At 29.8% G+C, this 24738-nt stretch overlaps 1 protein-coding gene across 11 annotated transcripts in view; it reads right to left on the bottom strand.

Moving 5' to 3' along the window:
- The window catches only part of LOC129981785 (ankyrin-1-like), a 187332-nt gene that overhangs the window by 108555 nt on the left and 54039 nt on the right, over nt 1-24738 (bottom strand). The window contains exon 1 of one of the 11 annotated variants that reach the window (XM_056092797.1): nt 20375-20461. The exons of the other annotated variants lie outside the window; for them this stretch is intronic. Within the exon in view, the coding sequence (XP_055948772.1) occupies nt 20375-20413 (39 nt within the window). The 5' untranslated portion in view covers nt 20414-20461. Of the gene's footprint in view, nt 1-20374; nt 20462-24738 lie in introns of those variants that run through there. 11 annotated transcript variants of the gene reach the window in all.

The following is a 24738-nucleotide window of genomic DNA, read 5'->3' as shown; positions in this document are numbered from 1 at the left end:
GAACTATAGAAGAAAATCCGAACGAACATTAATTTCCCAATGTTCCGGTTCAGGGTACAGGTAGATGCCCGTTCTCACATACGGAAACCCTCTGCGCCGTAATGTTTAATGCCAGAAAGGAAACAGCGGAATTAAAACTAATCATATGAGCAATACATATTTAAGTTTCGAATTAAAATAGTAAGATTGAAAATTACAAGCGGAAAAAAAAAAAAGAACTGAAACAAAACGCATTTAACGGGACCAAAGTGTAAATATAAAAAAAAAATTTCCAGAATTCCATTCATTTTACTTATAAATAAATCCCTCTTCAGCGTAAAATCGCCCAAAAGAGAAAGCATATTCCTGAAACGAATAGTAAACTAACTTAGAGATGCGGTGTAAATTCTCTTAAATTTCACTCGGTTCAGCAAAAATTATTAAAACGTAGTGCAAATAAATGGAATCAATACCAATTATTCATTTCTTCATAAAGACTATTACTTGCAAATAATGAGAGGTTCATGTCAAAAAAAGGAGAATATTCATATATTTACCCGGGAAAGAAAAATGCAAACTAAAATAAAGAAATACCAAAACTTCATACTTATTAGCATAAATTCAAGAAATTATAAGCAAGGCAATAAACAAGCCTTGCAATCGGATTTGAATACAAAAGTAGATTTATTTTATTTTTCAAAAATGTTATGCAATGACTAAAACAAATCATAAAGGTGTCTCATTTCATAGAAGTGTTGAATCACCATTGTAAATATGCATCTGAAAGAACGGAAGATAGATATTGATGTTAATATGTTACGTCGAAATTGAAATATTAAAAAGAAATTACACTTGTTTCGCACAAAACACTAATGCACAAATACGCCATAATCGAAAGATTTAATTGCAAGTCGAATAAAGACTCATACAGTTGTTTTTTCCCCCAGATTTCTAAGAATCAAAGATAATAATAGGCTAGAACAAATACATATCTACTGATTTCTTTCTTACCATTGTTCTTTTCTAAATTTTATTGCCAAAAATAACACTTTAAATCTTTTACATTTATTTTTTAAATTCTGACGTTTTTATTTTCCTAAAAAAAGATTGCTGGACTGACCAGATTATCATATTATGAAACTTTAAACATATCCTTAATTTTTTAGCAACAGATACTATAACAAGCACACCACAAAATCATAAAATGCAACATCGCTTCTAGTATATGGTTTTACTTATTCGTATAATACTGTTAGACACGACACACCATTTAATAACAAACAATAAAAATATTCTATACTCTTTTTATAAATTTTTTTTTAAACCTTGTGAGCTACAACCCACCATATCTATATCGGCATCATTAAAATGATTACTGTCACAACATCAACCAGGAATTATAAATAGAACCCTAAATGTCCCAACCTTCCGGCAAAAAGTACATAAGTCAATCTCATAATTATATTTCCAGGAGAGCCGAATGTCCACCTATTTAATATCTTAGTACTTCTCTCATCCACGTACTCGTATCGCCATGTGAGAAGTATACATTTTAAAGCAAGGACTCATTGTTTTAATCTCGATCAGGGCTATCTGACCTCTCTCTTCTATTTAATTTCTAAAAGATGTTCGTGATTTTACACAGATAATTAATCTGATGTCACAGACATGACAAATGTAACTACGAATGCCATCTGACACAAACTACACGTCATTTTACATCGTGCTGTGATATCGCATCTTTTCCTTACTGTAAAATATGCAAAAGACACCAAAAGTATAATGACACAAGGAATTTGACGGGCATGGCGTCAGTTTGATTTCAGTCCGAATAACATTTAAATTCATTAACCTTAGAAAAGCACGCATCATAATGCGCGAAGTTTCAAATAAAATTACATACTGATTTAACTAATTGCTTAAGGAATGCGGATGCTAATCAACTGGAGCGTTAACATAGGTGAAGGACGAACTGCATTTATTGAGGTCAGTAATAATTTAACTTTCGATCTTTCCTGCCAATAAATCCTTTTTTGTCGGACTATTTGTGCGCTACATATATCCTGCCAAATCAAATGCAGAAGAATTCCACTCCCAAACAATGAAGATAAAGAGGCCGAATTTTTGGGACACATACTTCATCAAACCACCATTTCACCAGTTTTTTTCGCACGAGTGCTCATTTAAAAAAGCCGGTAACTGTATGAGGGAATTCATAAAATAAAATTTAAAAAAATTATAAAATAAAACCAAAAAAGGAAGACCCAAATGATCAAGTAAACAATATTAATGAAGCATTTGCAAGATTTCAAGAAATTTAAAATGCTGGACTTGTTTTAAGAGGTAAGGAAGGATTTAAAAACAATTACAATTTTATCTTTTTAATGTTTTTCTTTTTTCATTTAAATCAAAACTTGCCACATTACCATTTGAATAGATAAAATACGACAAATACCATTTGAATAGATAAAATTTTCTACAGCGCATTTTTACGACAAAAATTGTGATGACCCCACAGTAGGATAATTTTTAATAGATGAAGCATTATCTGAAGGTAATTAATAAAAATTTCAATTAAAATTGTTATAAGAAAATTTTAAATATGTTTTTAACACTTTTGTTCAAAGATATTTAAAAAAATAAAGCTAAAAGAAAAATCTTCCAATATCTTAAATTTGTTTTTGTAAGCAACTTTAAATTAAAAGAAGCTTTGATATGAAGTAATTAAAATTATCTGAACTAAGATTTGCGTGCGATTGTTAGTCCTCATGTAGATAAAAATTACTATTTCATTGGAAATAGTAATGCACAAACAATTGTCAAGAAAATTCTAGACAAATTTAATCCTATACACAAAACCTAAACTGGTATTTCTTATTTTTTTTTAAATGAAGCCTTAAATATTAAATAAAATATGAAATTTATCTTTTTGAAATTCAATTTTATGCAAAATCAAATCAAAACGAACTGGTATTCATAATTGTATCGAAATTAATATTAAAACAAGCTCATTTTATGTACTTTTAAGCGTTTATAAATTAAAAGTACTAGAATCACATAACTATCAGTGAATATACAAGTCAACAATACGAAGAAAGCGTTAAGAGACTAACTCCACAGTGAATCAAATATTGAGCGTTACCAGCGAGCGTGGTTTCACCGAAACTTTCAGCTTCGCTCTCTAGTAAATGTGTTATCCTCCTCCTCCAGCATAAAATTGCAGATCTTGGGTAAGGCGGCGAATACCTGGTAGTAACAAAATAAGATATTTGGAATGAATCTAGCATTTTTACTGAATTTATCGCGAGATTTTTGGCGATATATACATAACTCCTGAAACTCGAATATGTATTTTTAGGCGCTTATTCCGAACCGATTGAAAATCAAAATTTGACATAGAATCCCAGTTATAGCTCAAATATTTATTTATTTATTTTCATTTAAGTCATTGGATTAACATGCATGAGAAGGAACAGACTGACAATTAGTCAGCCTTTGACAAGTATGGTAAAAAAAAATTTATGAATCTACATTTTGTACTAAATTTTATCACTTTTACATCTGCAGTTATTGAGTTCACTTATATTTGAACTTCTAGGCAGACAGATTTTCTTAGAATGGATTTCGTTCAAATTCTGACAGAAATGAGTTCGTACAAAACTCGGATACTAAAATTATTTTGTTCAACAAGCGTGTTTGATTTATGATGTACATAATCAGACAGATAGAAATAATTTCAAAAACGTGTTTTTCGAACACATGGAGATCTGAAACATGGAGACTTGTCAACATTTCGAGTTCAAATTTTTTGTGTATTACAATATTTATGTAAAGTAACATATAAAATTTTTCTATGATAGAACAGCACATAGAAAGCATAAATTAAACCACTTAATGTTTAAAATAAACAGCAAAAAATTACCTGAATTTTAATAGGCAACCACTGTTTATACAGCTCATGTAGATAAATGAAATAATAAATCAACAATTAATTATATTTGATGCAAAGTTCCATAAAAAGATCTTCAAAAATTTTCGTTAAGAAATTTTGTCTTTTTTTTTTTAATTTTAAACTGACTATAAATATTTAAAGGTTAAATTATCTTCTGCTAAACAGCGTTTCATTGTTAACATAGCATTAATAAACACAAAATTTTCTGAAGATTATCTTTCCATGACACAAGTATCAGTGCTGGTCAGACTGCGCTAAAAATTTTCTAGCGAAAACATTTTATATTTTTCGCAAATATTTTCATTTTCAACCGGTTGTTAAAAAAAATAGTTACTGGAAGGTTGAGAAAAAAAAAGGCGGAAAGGGAGAGGATTTTACGGCGATTTCCAAACTAATGATATGATAAGAGTATCTCATAACATCTTATTTTCATGAATTTTATTTTCTCATATCGTACGCATGATTGTTATTTTAAAAACATCAGACCCAAAAGTAAAAATTTTTCGGCAAGTTAAAGCTTTATTATGTAGTTGTTCAAGAACAAGATTGCAAGGGAACATCCAAATATCACATCAATTCGCTCAGATTTTAAACTATTCTTCACGTACTGAAAACTGTAAGTCAAAGATAAACAATTTTAAATTATTGTCATAAAAAAACAGGTTTTCTGAAAAGCAGAAAACTGAATGGGAAAAATAATCTTAGAAAACGATAGTCAACTATATGCTTTATGATTTTGATTAAACAAGAAAAGTACTTGAAGATATTCACCGCAAGTGTTTTATCTTGTGTATACAAAAAAAAATGTTTTAAGAAAGCGTTTAGTTATCGACTCCGATAAGATAAATCGATAGAAAGTAGAATAAAACTCTTTCGAATGCAATATATTAGGTACAAAAAAACTTCAAGCGTCTTGCTACTCAGATAAGTTTTTATGCATTACAAGACGGTTGTAGATAATTATACGAAAGGTTCCCACAGTTGAAAGATTTCTCACAGTAAAAATCTATTTAGCCACACTACGCAAACAAAAGCTTCATACATTTAGTTATTTAGAAATCTGTCGGAAATGTTCCAATTAAAACTGAATTCGAAACAAAAACTTAAAAATCCCTTCACATCATCTACACTTGATTCAAAATTAAATTTGATCTAATTGTTTTCAAAATATTAATTTATCGTTATAAAAATAGAAATGGAAACAGAGAAAAACAGCACCACTTTATATTATATATATATATATACACACACACAATAAAAATCGTTTGGCATTTTACATTCATTTCGCAATTATATTTAATTACTTATCATCTAAACACGAATCGTGATACTGATGCAAAGAATGACGTTCAAAAACTGATTATTTTTAATTATATAAATGGTCAGTTCGAAACGTTGGTAAATTAATAAAACCGTCCTATTTAAATTAATAAAGCGCTTTAAACATGAAAAACTGAAATGAAAGAAAAAGGTACGGAAGAAAAAAAATACACCAGCCAAGATGAGCTAACGTGTTAAGAAATTATTTTTCAAAGATTTGAGTAACAATTTAAGTTCAATTAAGTCCCAATTAACAATTTAAGTTCAGAAAAAGAAAAAATGAGATATTCTAGAATAATTCCTTCTAAAATCTTTTTAAATATATATGGGAAGCATACGTCAGAAAAATTATTTAACTAGAAAATTCACGTCAATTAAACTTTTTAAAACTTGTTTTAAAAATACTTAGATATTTAATATTTAAAAAAAAAAAAAAAACCCCTTTGCAAACATTTTTTTTTTTTTTTTTTTTTTTTTGTACATTTTGATTATAACTTAGCTCAATGGCGTCCAATTCAATTTCAGTTTTTTATAATGTTAAAAATATTAAGATAAAAAGAACAATAAACTAATATTTAATTCCAAAAAAATTAAAAATTATTGAAAAAAGCGTAAAAATATCCTTTTATAAAACTTTTATACAAAAAATATGAAAAAGTTTTTACGAATAAAATAAAATATAAAAAAAATACATACGACTTTCAAAACCCTTGCAATCCCATGAAAATAAATCATAGCAAAAAGGAAAATGAATTCGATATAATAAAACTCTGACTTCAAAACCTGATTAATATGTAGTATAATCTATTTTAAAATTGTTAAAAGTATGGAAAAACATATTGACTTTTAAACAAATATTATAAAAAAATATGGCCGATATAGCCATGTTAGTGAAATGAATTAGAATAACTTCAAAAGTAACTTCACATTTAAGTGTAAGAAAAATATCTCAGATAATATTATATGATATATATTATATGATATTATATATTATATGATATATAATATAATAAAATATTATATGATAATTGATTTGCAAATAAATATAAAAAAATCTGGAAGTTCTATCAAAAAGTTACAGACATCATACTATATGAAAAAAAAAGTAATTAAAAAAGGGGAAATTAAACCACAAATACTATATATTTCTATAAAAACAATTACTACTTTTTCATCGCAAGAAAATCTTAGTTTATAAGCAAGATTTGTGAAATCTATATAAATGTCCTCCAAAACAATTAAACATTACTCACCTAAAAATAAACGTCTCATATAAATATAAATACCTTTTAAAGATGAATTCACTTTACAAAATTTTTGTCACTTACCTAAAAGAGAAAAATTATCATTAAGTTTTTAAATTAATAAGAAAAGTACAATTAAAAAAATCCACATAAACAATAATTAGTAACATAAATTACAATCAACTAAAATATGTAAAATTTTTAATGCGATATAGTAAGTTCGGTTGAAAAAAAAATCAAGTTCGATATTGAACTTTTTCTAACCTATTCACAAATTATCCATTACAAACATACATAGTTTCTTTAAACAACCATCGTTAAATATCGTTAGCAACAATGAAGTTATAAGCTATGAATATAAACTTACAATAAAATTGATGCTCCATCCACCAACAAAAAATAGAATTTGATTCACTTAAAACACGAAAAACAAAATCAAATAAAATTATTTTCAACAATAAAAAAAAAAGAATACATTAGCATTTTTTAAAAAAATTAATACGTTTGATTTTCGTTCTTAAATAATTAATAGTTTGAATTTTACATTACCTTGGCCATTTTTTTCAAATTAATAAATGAATTAGAATATAGAATTTCCACGAACAGAATGATATGTGAAAAATTCTTACAGATATAAAACTTTATTTTTTTATCATATCTAGTGAAAAATTGTTTGATTCAAATATATTATCAGTTTTAAAATATTGCATACGAATTCTTAATTTAAAAAAATCGTTTGATTCAAATGTATTGCCAGCTTCAAAATGCTACTTACAAATTCTTAATACTAAGTAATATTCTTGTTAAAAAAAATTCAATTAATGAAATCTGATGTACAAAACACAGAGGTAATAGTTTTGGAATTTCTACTTTAAAAAAGAATTTCCAGTTTTATCGGCCGAAAAAGAATTGTAAGCAAGACAATGGTGTTCAAATACAAAAAATTAAAATGGATATAATAAAATTATAATGGAACTTTTTAAAAAATCAGTTAATTCATGCACAGATGATATACATAAAATCAACAAAGTTTTGGAATCCAAAGCGAATGTTGCTTTCAGCGTTAATATTAGAATATGATATATATAATCTATTTTTTGCTTTAATTTTCATATATATATAATTCTGGTTCTTCTATTAAAAGTTTAATTGCAAGTTTTGGCAATTTATAGTTTAAAAGCGTTATTATTATTTTTTGTCAGCATTTTCCAATAACATTATCATAATTCGCCTTCGTTAGAATTATATCAAAAAATGGAATCTGAGATTTTTTTAATTCAAAATAGATTTGTTAAATTTTAATTAAATTTGTTAGATTTTTTCCCCCATTAGCTAATAAAGATAAATTTCTTTAAAAAATATAAATCTTGAGGAAAATAAAAACGACTTAATTTTCTGTAAATGACATCAGAAATACGACAATACTATTTTCTTTTGTTCCACAGTAGCCAAACAGTAATTCAATTTTTACTTCAAAAAAATTTCTATAAAATCAATGGCCTGTCAAGATCTAACAGTGAGTGTCTTTTTTTTTCCGCCTTTTTTCCGGTTTTATTTGTTGCAACCGTGTTTAAAGATACTACAAATTCTCAACAGAACTTGCGTAGTGTTCCTGAACAATACAGCCTTCGTGGGCTCTTCCAAAGACTGGCCCTGGTGCTTACCCATCTTTACGCCACAGTGCAAAATATATTCATAAAATATCTCATTCATATGAAACGAAATATATATAAAAGAAGCACAGTCTTTTTTGTAAAATTTCAAAACGTTACATTTCTTTATTTTTTTAACACAGCTCCATTATTTAATTCATGAATAAGTTATAACAATAAAAAGCTAAAAAAATTTCACTTTGATATATAAATTAAATTTTCAAATGTATGAAATCATTGCTTGAGAATCACAATAAGCCGAAGCTAAAATGATCATTTATTAAGTTTCATTTGATAATGATAAAACAAATTAATCCACCACTCTTACAAAATGCTTTAGTAAAATGGTTTTCCTGCAGTATTCTCCATTTGAGGGGGAAATCAGTTAATAAAGATTATTTCACAACCATAGCAAAATATTTAAAAATCTGCACAATAAAGCTATCGATTAAATATTAATTGAAACAAACGTCGATTTTACGAAACGCTTTAATCTAAATCAAAAATTCATGGGCTTTCACTAATGTAGTAGTATTAAATTTGAGCAGAGCAGAATTCTTCTAAGATCTGTGAAGTATCTTTTCCTCCAACATGCAAATAAAATATAGATGATTTTTTTTTCAACAGAACATTTTATTAAAGATGAAAAGAATTGGAATCACAATATATTCAAAACGGGAAGGGAAAAAAAATCTTAAATTTAGGAATCCACTCTTGGCACACTTAGCTGACAGTTATTCCAAGTAATCCGTTTTCTGGACGAAGTATTAAAGCTTATGCACTTCACATCCATCAATTCTTCAGAGATACTTTCTTTTTCTATTTATAACTACGACAGACAGAAGTGAAAAGATGTGAAGAGAAAAGACAACTTCCATAAAATAAGGCAGCAGCAAATGTGAAAAAATTTATTTCTCTTGGATAGTATCCGTCCCCCTCCCCCGCCTCCTTTTACAATGATTTTGTTCATATTGTTTGCTCAAACAAACTATAAAAATTTAATAGATAAAAAAATAAATCAACTCGATGAACAATATAGAATGGTATGGATTCCTGATTTTATGAACTTGCGAAGACGATTAAAAAAAAATCGTAAAGTAGAAAAATTCATAACTGGAAAAGCCATAAAAAATGGTCCTGAAATTCAATTTTGACACTAAATTATTTAGTATCGCTAAATAGTTGAATATTTCTTTATTCTGTTATTTCGATTTACTGTAGACTGCAAGATAAATTTATTATTTATGTATATTATTGTTGTATATTATTTAGTTACTAATTGGTTTTAATTATACTAATAAGAATTATTACACGAGCCTAATCAGATTAAGAACTACTCAAAGGCTATTTAAGAGCTTTTGAACGATGGTCAGAAGACGAGGAACGTTTTAAAATTTGCATTTTCTCAAAACTTTCATGCCACATCAATTGAGGGCCTTTAATTTCTATCAGATTTCTTAGGCGCTAGGCCGTTTACTAATTAAATATTTGGAGGGATCAGGTAATGAACCCCCATCCTCCGATTTCGAATCCCAACCTAGCATTATGCAAACGCGGTTCCATTAAAAATCTACCTAATAATTATTGCAATCCCAGTATGGGAATTAAAGTCTTGCTTTTAATACGGAACGTTAATACAAAACAATTGTTGAAAATAATGTCAAATTTTTATCAAAGCTAGAACACTTTGATTATTTTCTGACTTCCGCACTGTCACATTTCGCATCACTAATTCAAAATTGTCTTCAACAATCACTATCAGATTTCTTTGCCTTCTTTTTGTCATCTTCATCTGCTAATCCGCCATCTTCTTTTTCATCAGTCTATAATAAGACGAAAGAGAACTATGCGTACTTTTACTCTTATTACAGTTATTTTTTCTGATAGTTACAGCTAAATTAGTATATACCTTATTCTTAAAGAGCTTTTTACTAATATATATATATATATAGTGAAACTAATTCATAAGAATAAATCAAAAATAAATTACAAAATGGTGCCGATAAGGAGAAAAAAATAATTTCTTTGAAACCCCTCCACTGCTAAAAAATCGATCACTTTCATTCAAAAAGAATTTAAAGGATCGTTATGAAATCAACCCTCGACAAGCCATAATCATATAATATCTTCTCAGGGAGTACCTTTTTCTTCAATTTTCAAGCATAAAGTTTCCTGTCAGATGAAATTTCAAAGAATGGATCACTTAAGTCCATGCTGTTCAGGATATTACTCTTAATTTTTTCATTTGGGTTTATATCGAATAATGAATCTTTGCCTCAACAGTTCGGGCATACTGAAAGATTGGATACAATAAGATCTGGCTAATGTTCTTTAACTAAAACTGGACAGCACGGCCAGAATTAGAATATCACCATGCTATTATTTGAGCTACAACAGAGCAACACGTAAACATTTACTAGGGTATTTATGTCCTCGAGACTTCCGCATTCTCATGGTATTTACAAACAAATCTAAACATACGTCTACGTACGAGTAAATGTAGCCTCAGCAAAACTTTCTCGCGCAACCATATAAATGATTCCCCTTCTTCCGCCCGCCAAAAAATTGTGGACCTTGGGTACAGCCAAGAACACTACGAGGGCACGAATTTTTAATTTTTCATATCAGGAGTATAGCAGTGTGGCGGGAAAAATCAGTGTGCACTGGATTTTTTTTTTTTTTTTTTTTTTTTACACCAATTGCAATGAAATTTTGACACAAAACTACAATTTTAGTAGAACGATCCCACACTAAATTTCATTTATCTAAATCACTGCCATTTTGAGTAATCGTATTTACATGCATGCATACTTATCTACACTCAAGATGCTGAAACTGTATGTAATAATTTATAGAGTTCTTCGTGTTCTGTTGTTATCACGTTGATTTAATTTCGGATAGAAAGACAAATTTCATGGGACCGAAGTTCGATCAAAATTCGATAAGTACAAATTTGGTGTAAAGACCAAACACCGAATTTCATCTACCAGTATTATTTTGGAGAATTTCAAAGTTCCATTCATTTATTTAATATTCAAGAGTTCCAATTTAACTCAACCCTTTTGGTTTAAGTGCGTTAACTGACCTTCCAAGAAAAGACCAATCCTAAAAAAAGAAGTTCTGGAATAGAAAGCAAGACATTTTTTTTTTTTTTTCAAAAATTATAAATATAATAAATTTTACATTCAATATTATCTACTGTTTAATAATTTTTAAATCACTTAAAAGTGCCAGCATTTTTTTTTTTAACAAAGGATGCAATTTATAGACATTGATTCATTGAGAATGAACAAAAAGCAAAAAAGAAAAATTCAGAGAACCACTGTCATAAGTTATAAAAATACCTATATCTATTCCAGTCAGAACCAAAAGAAAAAAAAAAGGAATTGTAATTGAATGAGGCCCTGTTTAAAACCTCGTTCAGTTCCTTTATTGAAGCTTACGACGGTTTCATATTTAGAGCAAGGTCAAACACAATGCCCAATTATTTTATACGTCCGCTGACATCACTTCTGACGAACCGCTCTCCGGTTCCTTCATATTTCGCCCTGTTTTGACTGAAGTCGTTGAAAAAAAATAAGCTTCTTGCTTATCTGCCCATTGTTTGGGAGTGCTACTTATTTGGAAAAAGAGAAGCTGAATCAAGGAATATTAAAATACCATGGCTTTAAAAAAAAAAATTCAGCGGGAGTGGTTTTTTTATAGCATTTTCACTTATTCTTTAGTAACATCCTCTCCTCCACCCATATAAAATTGTGAACTAGGGACAAAACCATGAACGATATGAGAGCTCAAATTTTTACTTTCTCGTATACGTAATATAGAATAATCGTCAAAAAATCCGAACTCGAGAATTCGATGAATCTCCGCGTTTTAGACTCCCTGAGTTAGAAAAACACATTTTTGAAAAATGTCTGTTTGTGGGAAAGATAACTCAAAAATGCTTCGAGCTAGACGGATGAAATTTAGTGTACGGTCTTTATACCAAATGTATAGTTTTGTATCAATTTTTGAGTAAACTCTGTTCAGAGGAAGTTCGTCTGTTCGAATCTAATTTAACATGATAATTACAAAAATAAGAGATCTAAACAGATAAAATTCGATACACACAATTATCATGTACAGTCTAGATACACATCAAATTTTGAGCCAAATTCAACAAAGGATTGATTGTCTGTTGGTCTGTACTTTTAGAAACATGCAAACGCGATAACTAAAGTTGCAATGAATAAATATACCCAATTTTGTGTATGACTTTGTAGACTCCAAATGTAGTTTTGAGTCAGATTTTTGTTTCAATCGGTTAAGAAAAACGCATCTAAAACACAAATTCCGATTTTTGGATATTATTGACCGCATAAGGATTGATCGCCAAATAACTCGCCAACGATGCACACCATAGATTCAGTAAAAATGTTAAAACCACGCCAAAGGTTAATATTTCGCAACTATTGTAGGCCACTGCAAGGTGTTCTCTGGGATAACAAACACCTTTATTATAGAGTTTGTGAAAAAGTTTTGGGGTGAATACTCCCGCTGATTATTTTCTGTGTACCGTACATGAGAGTTATTTACTTTCTAGTATCATAAAGAAAACTAAATATGTATTTTGAACGCTTTTTTCGGGGGGGGGACGTTTTTATGTATGTCCGTGTGTTTCGAAATATAATTTAAAAAAAACTGAATATGCATTTTAGATAATCTATTATTTACCGACTGGATCCAAAATTTGATAGATATAAAATTTTCGCCATAAGATAGCATACAAAATTTTATTCAGATAAATCATTGTGTTTTTGAGTTATGACGCGCGCGCACACACACATTATTACTATATAATATATATATAGTAATATATATATATAGTATGAGCTCCTATGGTATTCTCTCTTCCTCGTCACCGGCAAATGGCAGTAGTGTTCCAACTAGACGGAGAAGCGATGAAAACGGGAGAAGAGAGACGCTTGGAGCTGGAGTTAGTTTAGTTTAGTTCAGTTATATTAACGTCCCGTTTAAAGCAACATTAGGGCTATTTTGGGACGGACCTCGTCATTTTGAACCGCGGTTAGATGACGAGGACGACACCTGAGCTGGCACCCCCCTCTCCACATCACACCAACGGGAGGACGTTTGGCCCTGACGGATTTATCGTGCAACAGACCCCCTTACACGGCGGTTCTTCGGTGGAATGGGGTCTCGAACCTGAAACCCTACGGCTTGCAAGCCGACACCTTACCACCAGGCCATCACGGCCCCTGGAGCGGGAGAGTGTGAACGTCGAATTTGAAGGATAACAGCCATTCTATGTTCGCCTAAACTGCAACCAACCCGATACTTTTGTTCTTTTGCTTAATGCACGTGTAGTCCTGCGTTTGTCTATTAAAATATGGAAAAGGCAAACGTGTAGTCTTATTTCGATTGGGAACACGACCCTTCATATATACACATAGATGAATTACACCTTCTTAGACATATTTGGCTCAAAACTTAACACATATCTATAATTCTGCTGATAAATTTGTACAAAAAATTTCATTCAAATGTTTCATTTTTGAGTTATCGTGTTCGCCTGCATACAGACGGACAGATTCCGTCCAACTTTTGATAGAAATCTGTAAGATTACATACCAAATTTCAATATTCTAGTTCCTTGATTGAATTTTTAAGTTATCCTGTTCACAGACCAAAATGCATTCCGAAAATTCCAAAAATACGTTTCCGACGTGAAATTCGGAATCGTGGGAAAATCGTCAAAATACCAATGTCAAATACAATACTTTTGAAGACAATAATATTTTCTCTCTGTATACTTCAAAAATAAGAAAGTAAAAAGTGAAAAATGCATCAAATGATTAATGTTTTACGATGCAACAATCACTGTAGCATCATATACAAATTAAAAATTCATCACACTCTCACAAAAAAAAAAAAAAAGAGAGAGATTTTTTTTTCCCCTTCTTCTTTAGAAAAGTAAAAGTTAAAGAAAAAACAAACAGAAAAAAGGTTATGTGTCAGACAATAAAATTCAAGCACGATCATTAACTATAAAAATAAACAAACTTTAGTTCTTTTTTTTTATTTATTTATTTTACAGGCAACCGAGCGTTCTTTACTTTCAAATAAAAACTCATCGTAAATTTATCTTTGATGGTTCTCTGAAATACTTTCATATTTCAAAGGCGAACCACTATGTGGACTCTTCATTTTATGACACGCGGAACAGCCTGTGCTGTCAAATCGTAAGCATCAACTAGCAGTAAAGATCTATTGTTTTTCACTCCTACTCCATTGTTGCGGTAACCTAACAAGAGGAAAATGTAACTTTATATTGTCTTTGTGAGGTAAAAGTGAAAACAAATATGATTCTTCTCATAATTTCTCCTGTTTCACGATTTCCTGTTTCTAATTTTTACAACAGTTTTTAAAGAGGTTGGTGATTTTTAAGTTATGTGTAGTATTTGCACGTGACATGAAATAAAGTTCCCATTTAGGAGTTCCCATTTGATTTTTTAAACATATAAATGGTGAAATTTCACTTTTTTTATGCACCAAGGATGCAAAGAGAAAATGCTGTAATCTCCAAAAAAAAAAAAAAATCATTTGTTAAATGGCCAGTAGCGTAACAAGAATGGAACAAACAGAGCAAATGCCCGTGGGACAAACACTGAGGGCGCAAAATGTAGTTGTCAAACAGTTACATTTAGGTAGAAAATTTTTTTTTAAATCTTTTAGTCTCAAGAATCTTAAAATTCCAAATGACTCTAATGAAGAAAGGAATAACATATAGAACACATCATTCCTGTTTCTCAAAAAGCACAAAAAAGTAAGAAAAACCTTACAGTATAGTGTCTTCAAAAATGTAGAGATCTTGTGGCAATGCAAAATGTCAGAGGTCCCTTATTTTTCCAAAAACGAAATATTTTAATTTATTACCTATGTAAGCAGTTTCTAAGAAGCAGTTTTATAAAAAAAAAAAAAAAAAAAAAAAAAATCTTTAATTGCTTGTTATTTTCCCAATTGATTGGATTTTATGTACAAAAAATTCATTTCGTAAATAATTTTAAATAAAATGGCAGAAAAATTTTTTATGTATACTCAAATAAAAAGTTTATAGACCTGTTGACTTGTTAGTCAGATAGCCAATTTCAAGATTTGGACCACATCATCTGCAGATAATTTAAAAATCTGAAAAAAAAATTCTAAAAAATGATCTAAAATTTAGACGATACGTGATTTTTATTTCAATGCATTCAAGTACCTGATCTTTGCAAATCAAATGAGGATTCAAAAACATCAAAATTTTTATTGCGAAATTACATTTGCTATGTCAAGTTTATTAAATACGTAAGAATTATTTACAAGATTTTCACAACTTTTAAAACTATAAATATGTTTTATTATGCATTTCATAAGATAAATGGTAATTTTAGGATTAAAAATTAAAGTAGCTATTCAATTATATTGTTCATTTATGCAATATAATTACATTAAATATAATTTAGATATTTTACGCTTATAAACATTAGGGGTTTGTTTTCGGTGCTGTTATTAATAACTTTTATAATTTATAATTATATTTAACATGCGATGTATTTAATATATGGATGAGTCATTTAAATGGTCCCCCTATAATTCTTTCTCTAAATATAAATTTTATTAAAAAAAATAATTTTGCTAGTTTTCAGGGTAAAAATATCTAGAGCAATAATTAATATTATAGTTTGCTTAAAATACACATTACAATCATATAAATAAGGTACAATTACTGTAAATAAAAAAATAAATCATGTTTGACCAATGATTAAATATTAATGAAATCTTAATTTTTAGAAAGTCATTCTGCTTAATATTTTTATAACTGTTAAATGCCAAGCAAAATATAAAATACAAAGCTGCTAGTATTTCAATTTTTATGCTTTAAAATTTACTTCAAAGAGTAATATAATTTTGTGCAGCTTTTATATGTAATTTCCAATTCCTTGCTTGATTGTTTGTATCTATTAATACCTCCAATGTACTAAAAATTAAATTCAATAACTGAATTAAAGTTGGACGACATTATGAAATTAATATAAGTAATTTGATGAAAACCTAGTTGATCGCTAAAAGCATATAATTTATAAAAACATACAATATTAGTTCCAAAATAATTTATACATTATTATTTACAACGCCAACAAGAGAACTAAGTGGTCGCCGAAAGCGTCCTGTTGTTACAACATACAATTATTTTATATACTGTTATTTAAGCTTAATTCTAATTTCATTATTAGCTTTTCTTGTCAAAGCATTTCACAGGAAAATATGCAGATGGCAGTTCACAAAAAGTGAGAGAGACGAGTGCTCATTCGATATATGTTCTGGTCACATTTTATGTAGGTACGTCTCTGGTAACTCTATTATACTTTAAAATTTAACATATCGTTTCCTCCAATCTAAAACTGTAATAAATTTCACTCAGGATCATATGATCACTTAATTTACAGGAAATCATCCTGTAAATGTATATAAAAAAGTGAGAGGGAGGAGTGAGCATTCGATATACGCTCTGGTCACTTTTTATGCAAGTATGCCTCTGGTAACCCATCACTTCTTCCAATCTAAAACTATAATAAATTTCACTCGGGTTCATATAACCACTATATTTACAGGAAACCTTTCTTGAAACCAACACATATAACAAAAAGATAGATCAATACTCATGCTGATTGTCTCTTCCCAATTGGTATTACTATAAAAGACCTTGGCACTCAAATGAAAGCTATAAAATACTGTTTCCTGCAATCTGAAATCGCAATTATCTGTTCTCAGACTCATACAGCAACTAAATGTACAGCAAGTCATCCATTAAAACCAGCGCATATAATAAAAAGATCAATACTCATGTTGATCGTCTCTCCCAATTGGTATTGCCACAGAGAATTGTGGCATTCAAATGAGGTGTGCGTGCAAACAGTTTCTTTAAATTATGCTAGAATAATTATTATGAGCGAAAATATCACGCCCTCTTATGAATCTTGAAGCGTGAGAGGGACGAGAGCGTCTCCCACCTGTATTTGAATAATGCACCAAAGGGGAACAAAAATTAATCGTATATTGATTTTGTCTTTATTCCACCGCGGCACAAATAGAAAAATAAATTATTTCATTTTTTTTCTGTCAGTAAATTACAGATTCCTAACGATCATTGAATTACCATTAATATATTTAAGATACATTTACAATAAACACATGACATCAATAAATTTCATTCAAATACTTAATAAAATATATTTATTTCATTAAATAAGAAAGTTTCTACCCGCGACTTTCTCATTTTTATTCAAACTCTGCGTTTTGTGTTAGGGTTCAATGCATATTGAAAAGAATCTAGAATATAGTTAGGGTGAATTTGGATTTCATGTCCTAAAAGTAGATTTCGCCACTCTGCGTCAATCATATGCTTAGAGATTATTTATTTAGGACCTACACTAGATGACAGATTGCATTGAAAATTTGATATAGATCACAATTTTGGTGTTATAATAATGTTCCAAATTTCATTTATCATTTCAACTTCTCGTGCTCATATTCACTTGGACAGACAAATGAAAAAAAAAATTTCTAAAGACAGATGCAGCTTAAAATTTACGAAGCATCTATAATTAAATTGGGGGGGGGGGGACATATGCCAAATTTCATCCGTTCAGATAAGAGTTCTTTTGATTTATTGTTTTATGTGTACAAAGATGGACACAGGAACAAAGTTGCATTGATGGATTTCATACAAATTTGGAAGTAAGCTACAAGTCTGGCGCGGAGAGAAAGTACCAAATTTCATTTGTAATTTCACAATTGGATCGCTTTTGGATCTTTCACGAACCTTCATGTACAAAGACAAATACAAATGCAGAACGTATGTGCGTGTGCTCAGAGAGGTCAAAGAAATTCATAAAAATATTGAATTCGAGCTTTCGGCAATTATTCATTTCATATAGGAGAAGTTTTTAAACTTTTCACAGTCCTTTTTTGATTGAAAACAGATTCAGCGATATATTTACTCAAGAAAAATTTTAAAAGGCCCTCAAATCTATACTTATAATAAAGCTCAATGTGTGTGTGTGTGTTGGCGCTCTACAGGCCAGACCGTTTGACATACAGCTACCAAATTTCGTACATGTATACCTTGGAGGTTGGGAATGTGCACCTGGGGTTTCTTTTTTCGAATTTTTAATTAGAATTTTAATTATTAATTAAAAACTAACTTTCCCGCCAAAAAAATCTTCCATTTTCCCCACCGCCAACTTTTCCGCCAAAAAAATCTTCCCTTATCCCCAGCGCCAAACGAGAAAGGCTTCCGTTGTTTTTTTCTCCCAACAGTAATGAGGCTAGGGTTAAAATTTTTCGGCGGATTATTTCAATCGGTTCTGTTTATTTTCTTAATGTTTGATGCATTTAAAATTAAACATTGTTAATGAATCAATCTTTCAGATTCATTCTGAAGTACTTTTGAATTAAAATAAAACAGAATAAAGGAAATTAAAAATTTCTAATCCGCATAGCATTACCCCAACTGGCGTAGAAAAAATCACGTATTTGCGTTACGTAACCGGCGAAGAAAATTCACGCATGCGCATTCTGTTCTGATTGTTGCCATGACAACGTTATCAATGGATGATTTAAATTATTTTTCGGTTAGTTGCATGCTTTTGTAAGTAAATTGTATTTATGTTAGTTATATATTTTTTGTATATGCTTATAGTTTTAAGTACATCATTTTTTAAGTAGTTTTTTTAAAACCTGTTTTCAACCGTTTATTTTAAACGATTCGTTTTATTTTCTTAGTGTTTGATGCATTTAAATTTAAACATTGTTAATTAATCGATCTGCTCATAATGAATCTAAGAAAATTTTGTTGACCAACTCTTGAGATATTACATAAATTTAAAAAGATATTCTTTAGTGCCCATAAAGTTTAAACGCTGAGTGACTCTATTTTCAGTAATCAGATTATAAAAAAATGCTGTGTTTCAGTAAAAAATATTATTATATTAATTGAAGATAAATTCTTTCCACTTTAATTTAAAGCATAAATTCTACGGGTGCTAACAGAAAATGAGAGAGATACATATTACGTTATGACTGAAGGCCTTTATAATATTATGAATGAATTATATGATAATCAAAATTTGGAGTTTTAAAATATTTTGATGAAGAAGCTATTAAAGTAGAAATTGCATAAAATATTTAATTATTAAAATTTTAACGAACTTTAAGATTGGCGAACCGGCTGGTCGCCAAAGGCGGCTAGTATATAATAAGTACATATAAGAAAAGCAAATAATTGAAAGGATTTAATATATCGAAAAATTATTTAGGATAGCATATTTTCCAACTTATTTTTCAAAAGCAATCGTTTAAATCTGTATAAATGAGTGTAAAAAATATAGGAAAGATCATTTTTTAAAAAGAAATTGATACTGAATTTCAAAATTTTTATTTGAAGTTAATTTCTGAGATACAATTGTTCAGCTGAAATCTCTTCGCTGTAAAATATCTCTACTTCCAGTAATCAATAAAATTTGTAAATTATTAATTATTAAATATTATTAATTATAAAAATTCATATTAAAAAGTAAAAACATGAAAGGTGCAAATATGGATCACTGTGTGGTATCGGTAAAGTAAATATTTAATAAATTGAAAATTCTTATGAAAGTTTCAAACATGATTATCTTTTGAATTATAATGAGCGTTAAAAAAAGTCTTGAAAAATACACTTTTCAGAAATTTTGCAACATAAAAAATGATAAACCATTTAAACTGGAGTTGCATTTCCTAAAATCTCTTGTTCTAATTGGACGTAGTCATACAATGAGGAACCAAATCTAAAATCATGATTCTGTAAAGTCATGGTTTAGACTTGCAATTAAAAAAAAATAAAGGCTGAACTTCATATAATAACGAATTGCGCCAAATAAATTAAAACGTAAACAGTGAGAAGTAAAATCGATAATAAAATATCAAAATTTATAGAAAACTGCTTAAAATAATAAAAATATTATAGAAAAAAAACACCCTTTTAAATGCTATTACATTATTATAAGAATTCATTTAAATTTTAAACAGAATATCTTACACAATTTGCAGCTTAGAATAATAAATCCGAAATTAATTAAATGATTCACCATTGTGTAACTGAATCAAATTTATTTAAACTCCATACACTCATTTTTATAAATACTCACCCAGAAAAGATTAGTAGCGGAAGATGAGTCGGCATTCATTTCACTCGCAAACTTTTACCATCCACAACAGATGTCACAAAACAAAACAACGTATGACAAATCTTTATGTATTAGCAACACGACAAGCTTATCCAAACAGCTTTAACGAGCCCCGACGCGATTACTGAAAGCGAATAACTGAAAATTTGCTGCCTTATTATCGTGCAAGCGCAGCTTAAAGTAAGCAAGAAATGAGGGGATTCCACTTAAAAATAGACTTTTCAGACACAGCTGGGAGGCTGTGGCAGACCCCTTTCGCCCTCCGTTTCGAGAATATTTGTTTTTTTATTCTTCCGCTATTGAGGAGCTCCTTGGGTTTGGTAAGCATACAGCACATCTCGCGGCGTTAGCATATGCAGCATATGTTAAAAGCGAAAATCAGTCTGGTGTATCCCGACTACTATAGACTTAAGTGACTGTTCTGCTACCTAAAGAAATGGTCCTTATAGCGTGCTAAAATGGCATTTGCGGTCACGAATGCGAAAATACCGAGTCATTTTCTGTCGAACAAATACGTAAGATAAACAAGAGAGGGGATAATGAAAAGCATTTTTTTTTTAATTCTAAGTAAAAAGTGTGTAGATTCGGATATCATTAATTTTAATAATAGCAACCACGCTGAAAAACCAATATGATATATCAGCAGAACCCACAAGGCATTGCAAGTGAAATGATGAATATCGGCGAAATCAAAACCATAACATAAAATAAAGCTGTAAAAGCTATTTCAAAATATATTGATTTTTTTTATTTTTTTTTTACAACAACCGCTGGTGTACTAGAGGCATTAATCAGCGGGAGTACTCTATCCGAACTTTCTCGCATATTCTCCAATAAAGGTCTTACCCCCTCCCCCACACACACATAAAACTGGAGACCTTAAGTAAGATCACGAATGCTCTATATAACACTGGTGAATAATAAGACAACTAGTTGGAATGACAACTCTTAGATGGTGCATTGATTTTTTTTTTCTTTTAAAAATTAAAAACAATATTATAGAGCAATACGCGCGGAAAATCATCCATATAATTTGACTGGTTAGAAATACATGCAAAGTGCTAAAATTAACCAGCGATTAAAATTGGCGAAATCGCTCCAGTTGTTGACGGAGGAAGCTTTCACCGGACTTTACTTAGTGATATCTCCTGAAAAAAAGCAACTTTTGATGAAATATCTAAAGCTATCGAATAAAATAAAAATCAGCAAAATCTGTTAAATGGTTGAAGCCAATGGATGTGTGTCGATGCTTTTCTTTCCTTCTCAGGAATATTACATTATATATTAGAGAAAAAAAAAAAGATTTCTCTAGGAACTGGAGGTGGTACGGAACAAGCAATCATTTATTAAGCGACCATACATTTTCATATGAAATAAAAATTGGAGGATTTGGACCTCTAGTTGGGGATGGGGGGCCGATTCTTGGATTTTTCTATTTATTTCCAATATATGAATTAATTTTTAGCAAATAGCAGCTTAGAAAAATCTGATCACTTAAATTTAAATTGCATGCTACTATTTAACCTCGTACTAGATTTAAATTCCAATCAAAGAATATTAAACTATTTGAGAGTCAGATGGCTAATACTGCAGTACTGTCCGGCAGTTTCAGATTGAGTAGATATTTGTACCTAAAAAGGACTTTACTATCTTGAAAAGAAAGCTAAGAAATGTTACAGCAGCGAACCGAACTGAATAAGCTAATTTATCTTCTCTGTGGATGATGAAATTATTTCCTCACTTCTAGAGGGATCGTTCTTATTTTAATCTAGTAAATTTATCCTTTTTGCTCGTGTACAGTTCTCTAATTGATGCACAACAAAACCTAACAGGAATTTTAATCCCTTTCGACTATATCTGATAAGTTTTTAAAAAAGCATTCGAGTAAGCAAAAATTGGTTCTTCCGTGAATCACAACATTATATATCTAGCTGTAAGGAAGGGAATAAGGCTTTTAGTGGCTGCAGTACCTGGAAATTCTTTCAAAATTCAATGATTTTTTTGTTATTTCATCGTATTTTTGGACATGATATTAAACTTCATTTTCTGACGGTATGTAAGAAAAAAAGATTCGGGGGCGGAGGGGGAGGTATTTACAATCAAATTATTTCACAATTTTAAAAAATTTTATAAAGTCAACGAAGTTGTGTTTTTATCACTATTCTTTTTTAAACATTTTTAATTAAAATATAGTTTAGTAAAAATAAATATAAGTGAAAAATAGGAAGAAAAAAAAAGTCGAATTAAATTTACTAGCCATATTAAAGTTTTTTTTTTTTTTAATTTTAGTTTTGCAAATAATTTTGCAAAGTTTTAATGTGGAGTGGGAAATTAAAAGTAGAAACAAAACCCTATTAAAAATTTATAAAGAACAAATAGCATTGATAAACACATGCTGTTTATTTTCACTACATTAACAATTTTGGTTTGAAATAAATAAGGCTGTAAAACCCACAGACACCCCACTTTAATTAATAGTTTTCTCATCTGATTTATTAAGTCATTAATCACAATAATTTTTAAATATGGATTTTTTTTATAAGTCAAATTCACTCTCCGCCATTTGTTCTTCAAATAAATAAAAACTTCAACGATAAATGTTCTATCTTCTTGTTCTATGTCATCTATCTTCAAAATTCTCTTATAGAATTCTCTAGAAGAATGTGGCCTGCAATATTTTAAACGCAACACATAAAAAAAAATCTTCTAGGCACACAAAAATATTACCAAAGTCCTCGAAAACTCACTAAGACCACTTCTTCCGAGAAACTATCAACCAAAACCAGGTGGGTTCAAAAGTCATGCCAAAAGATAGCACTGCCTTCCCAGGAAGACTACCCCCGCATTTCTAACATAATGAAAACGTTTGGTTCAAAATTCAACAGCAAACTTTCGTTCAACAACAAGAACAGGTGGCCTTGGCCCAAGTAAGGATTCACATGTGGTGACCTCACTTCACAGGTTATCTAGACTAAAGCATAGCTGGAGGGTGGATTGGAAACTAGTTTGGGAAAGTTAGTTTAATCAAAGCATGAGCAATCGACCGATATATATGAACACACTTTCAAATCCAAACACGTGCGGGATAAATTAAAATAACAAATTTATCATTGCGAAAAAAATCGATCACGAACTACTTTCACTAGCTTTGCATGATAACTTTGTTACCTTTCATTTTTTCGATTTCGGTAGTGTTTCAGGGGTGTTTGTGGGACCCCAAAAAATCCCCTGAAACTTTTACGGACTTACTACCGGCATTTTGGAGTTTCGAGAAGGGGGGGGGGAGAGAAATGAAAAATTACAATTATGAAGTATTGAATGACCTAATTATAAAAGTTCAATGAATTACTTTTTTTGCAAAATTAATAACCATAAATTTTCAAACATATAAACTACTACATTTTATGCAAATATTTTAAATTACCTGAATTAATTCTTTTAAAAAAATTATCTTATTTCTGCTGCTTTTTTTTTTTTTTTTTGATGTTTCTGGGCTTGTCTTTCTTTTGTGGTGAACTTCATAATTGCAGGAAGGTTGACTTTTATTTTCCTCATTTACAGTTGAAGAAATTTCCTCGAGAACTGCACATGCAGAGGTAGAAGCAGTTTGCTTTTCTGCTAATGTAGAAGGTTTTTCAGAGACTTTTATAGGTGACTCATCTGAAATACATGTTTTTAAGTCCTCTTGATATGTTTTCCAACTTCTGTTCATATTCAGTAAGAGATCTTTGTGAATTGGATCAGTCATTGGATTTTTTGAGCCATATTTTTCACATGAGGTTTCTTTAGAAGCCATTAAATCATATTTAATAGTCTGCACTGCATCTAGGGAATCAATCTTAAGAGAGGTTCTATAGTCAGTGACAAGTGTATCCATTAAGTTGAATGCACTTTCCACTAATGGGCCATGGAAGCAGCTAAGGCAGGCTTTGACCAATTTAGCCAATGTAGGATACTTATAATCATTTGTGAAATCATCTTTTAAATTAAAAACTTTAGACCAATATTTATCAATTGTACACTTGACTTGATTTCCACTTTCATCAGATGTGTAGAGCATTTCTTTGGTGATATCAATATCACTCTGGTATAACCTTATTTCAGCTTCTACTTTTGACTTTTCATTATCACTAAAAATATGGGACATAAAAGATGATAATTTTTCAAAAGCTAATATTGTACTGGTTTTACCTCTTAGCTCTGGATCTAATGCTGTAAAACTAATTAGATATGAATTTTTAAGGGGTAATTTCTGTTTCATATGCTGAAATTTCTAAATGAAATTCTCTTGCGTACATAAATAAAAAAATATTTCAATAAGCGAA

The sequence above is a fragment of the Argiope bruennichi genome, chromosome 8 (genome assembly GCF_947563725.1).
Source record: "Argiope bruennichi chromosome 8, qqArgBrue1.1, whole genome shotgun sequence".
Classification (NCBI taxonomy): Eukaryota; Metazoa; Arthropoda; class Arachnida; order Araneae; family Araneidae; genus Argiope; species Argiope bruennichi.
The sequence above is the reverse complement of the archived record's forward strand: the minus strand, read 5'-3'. Positions and strand labels throughout refer to the sequence as shown.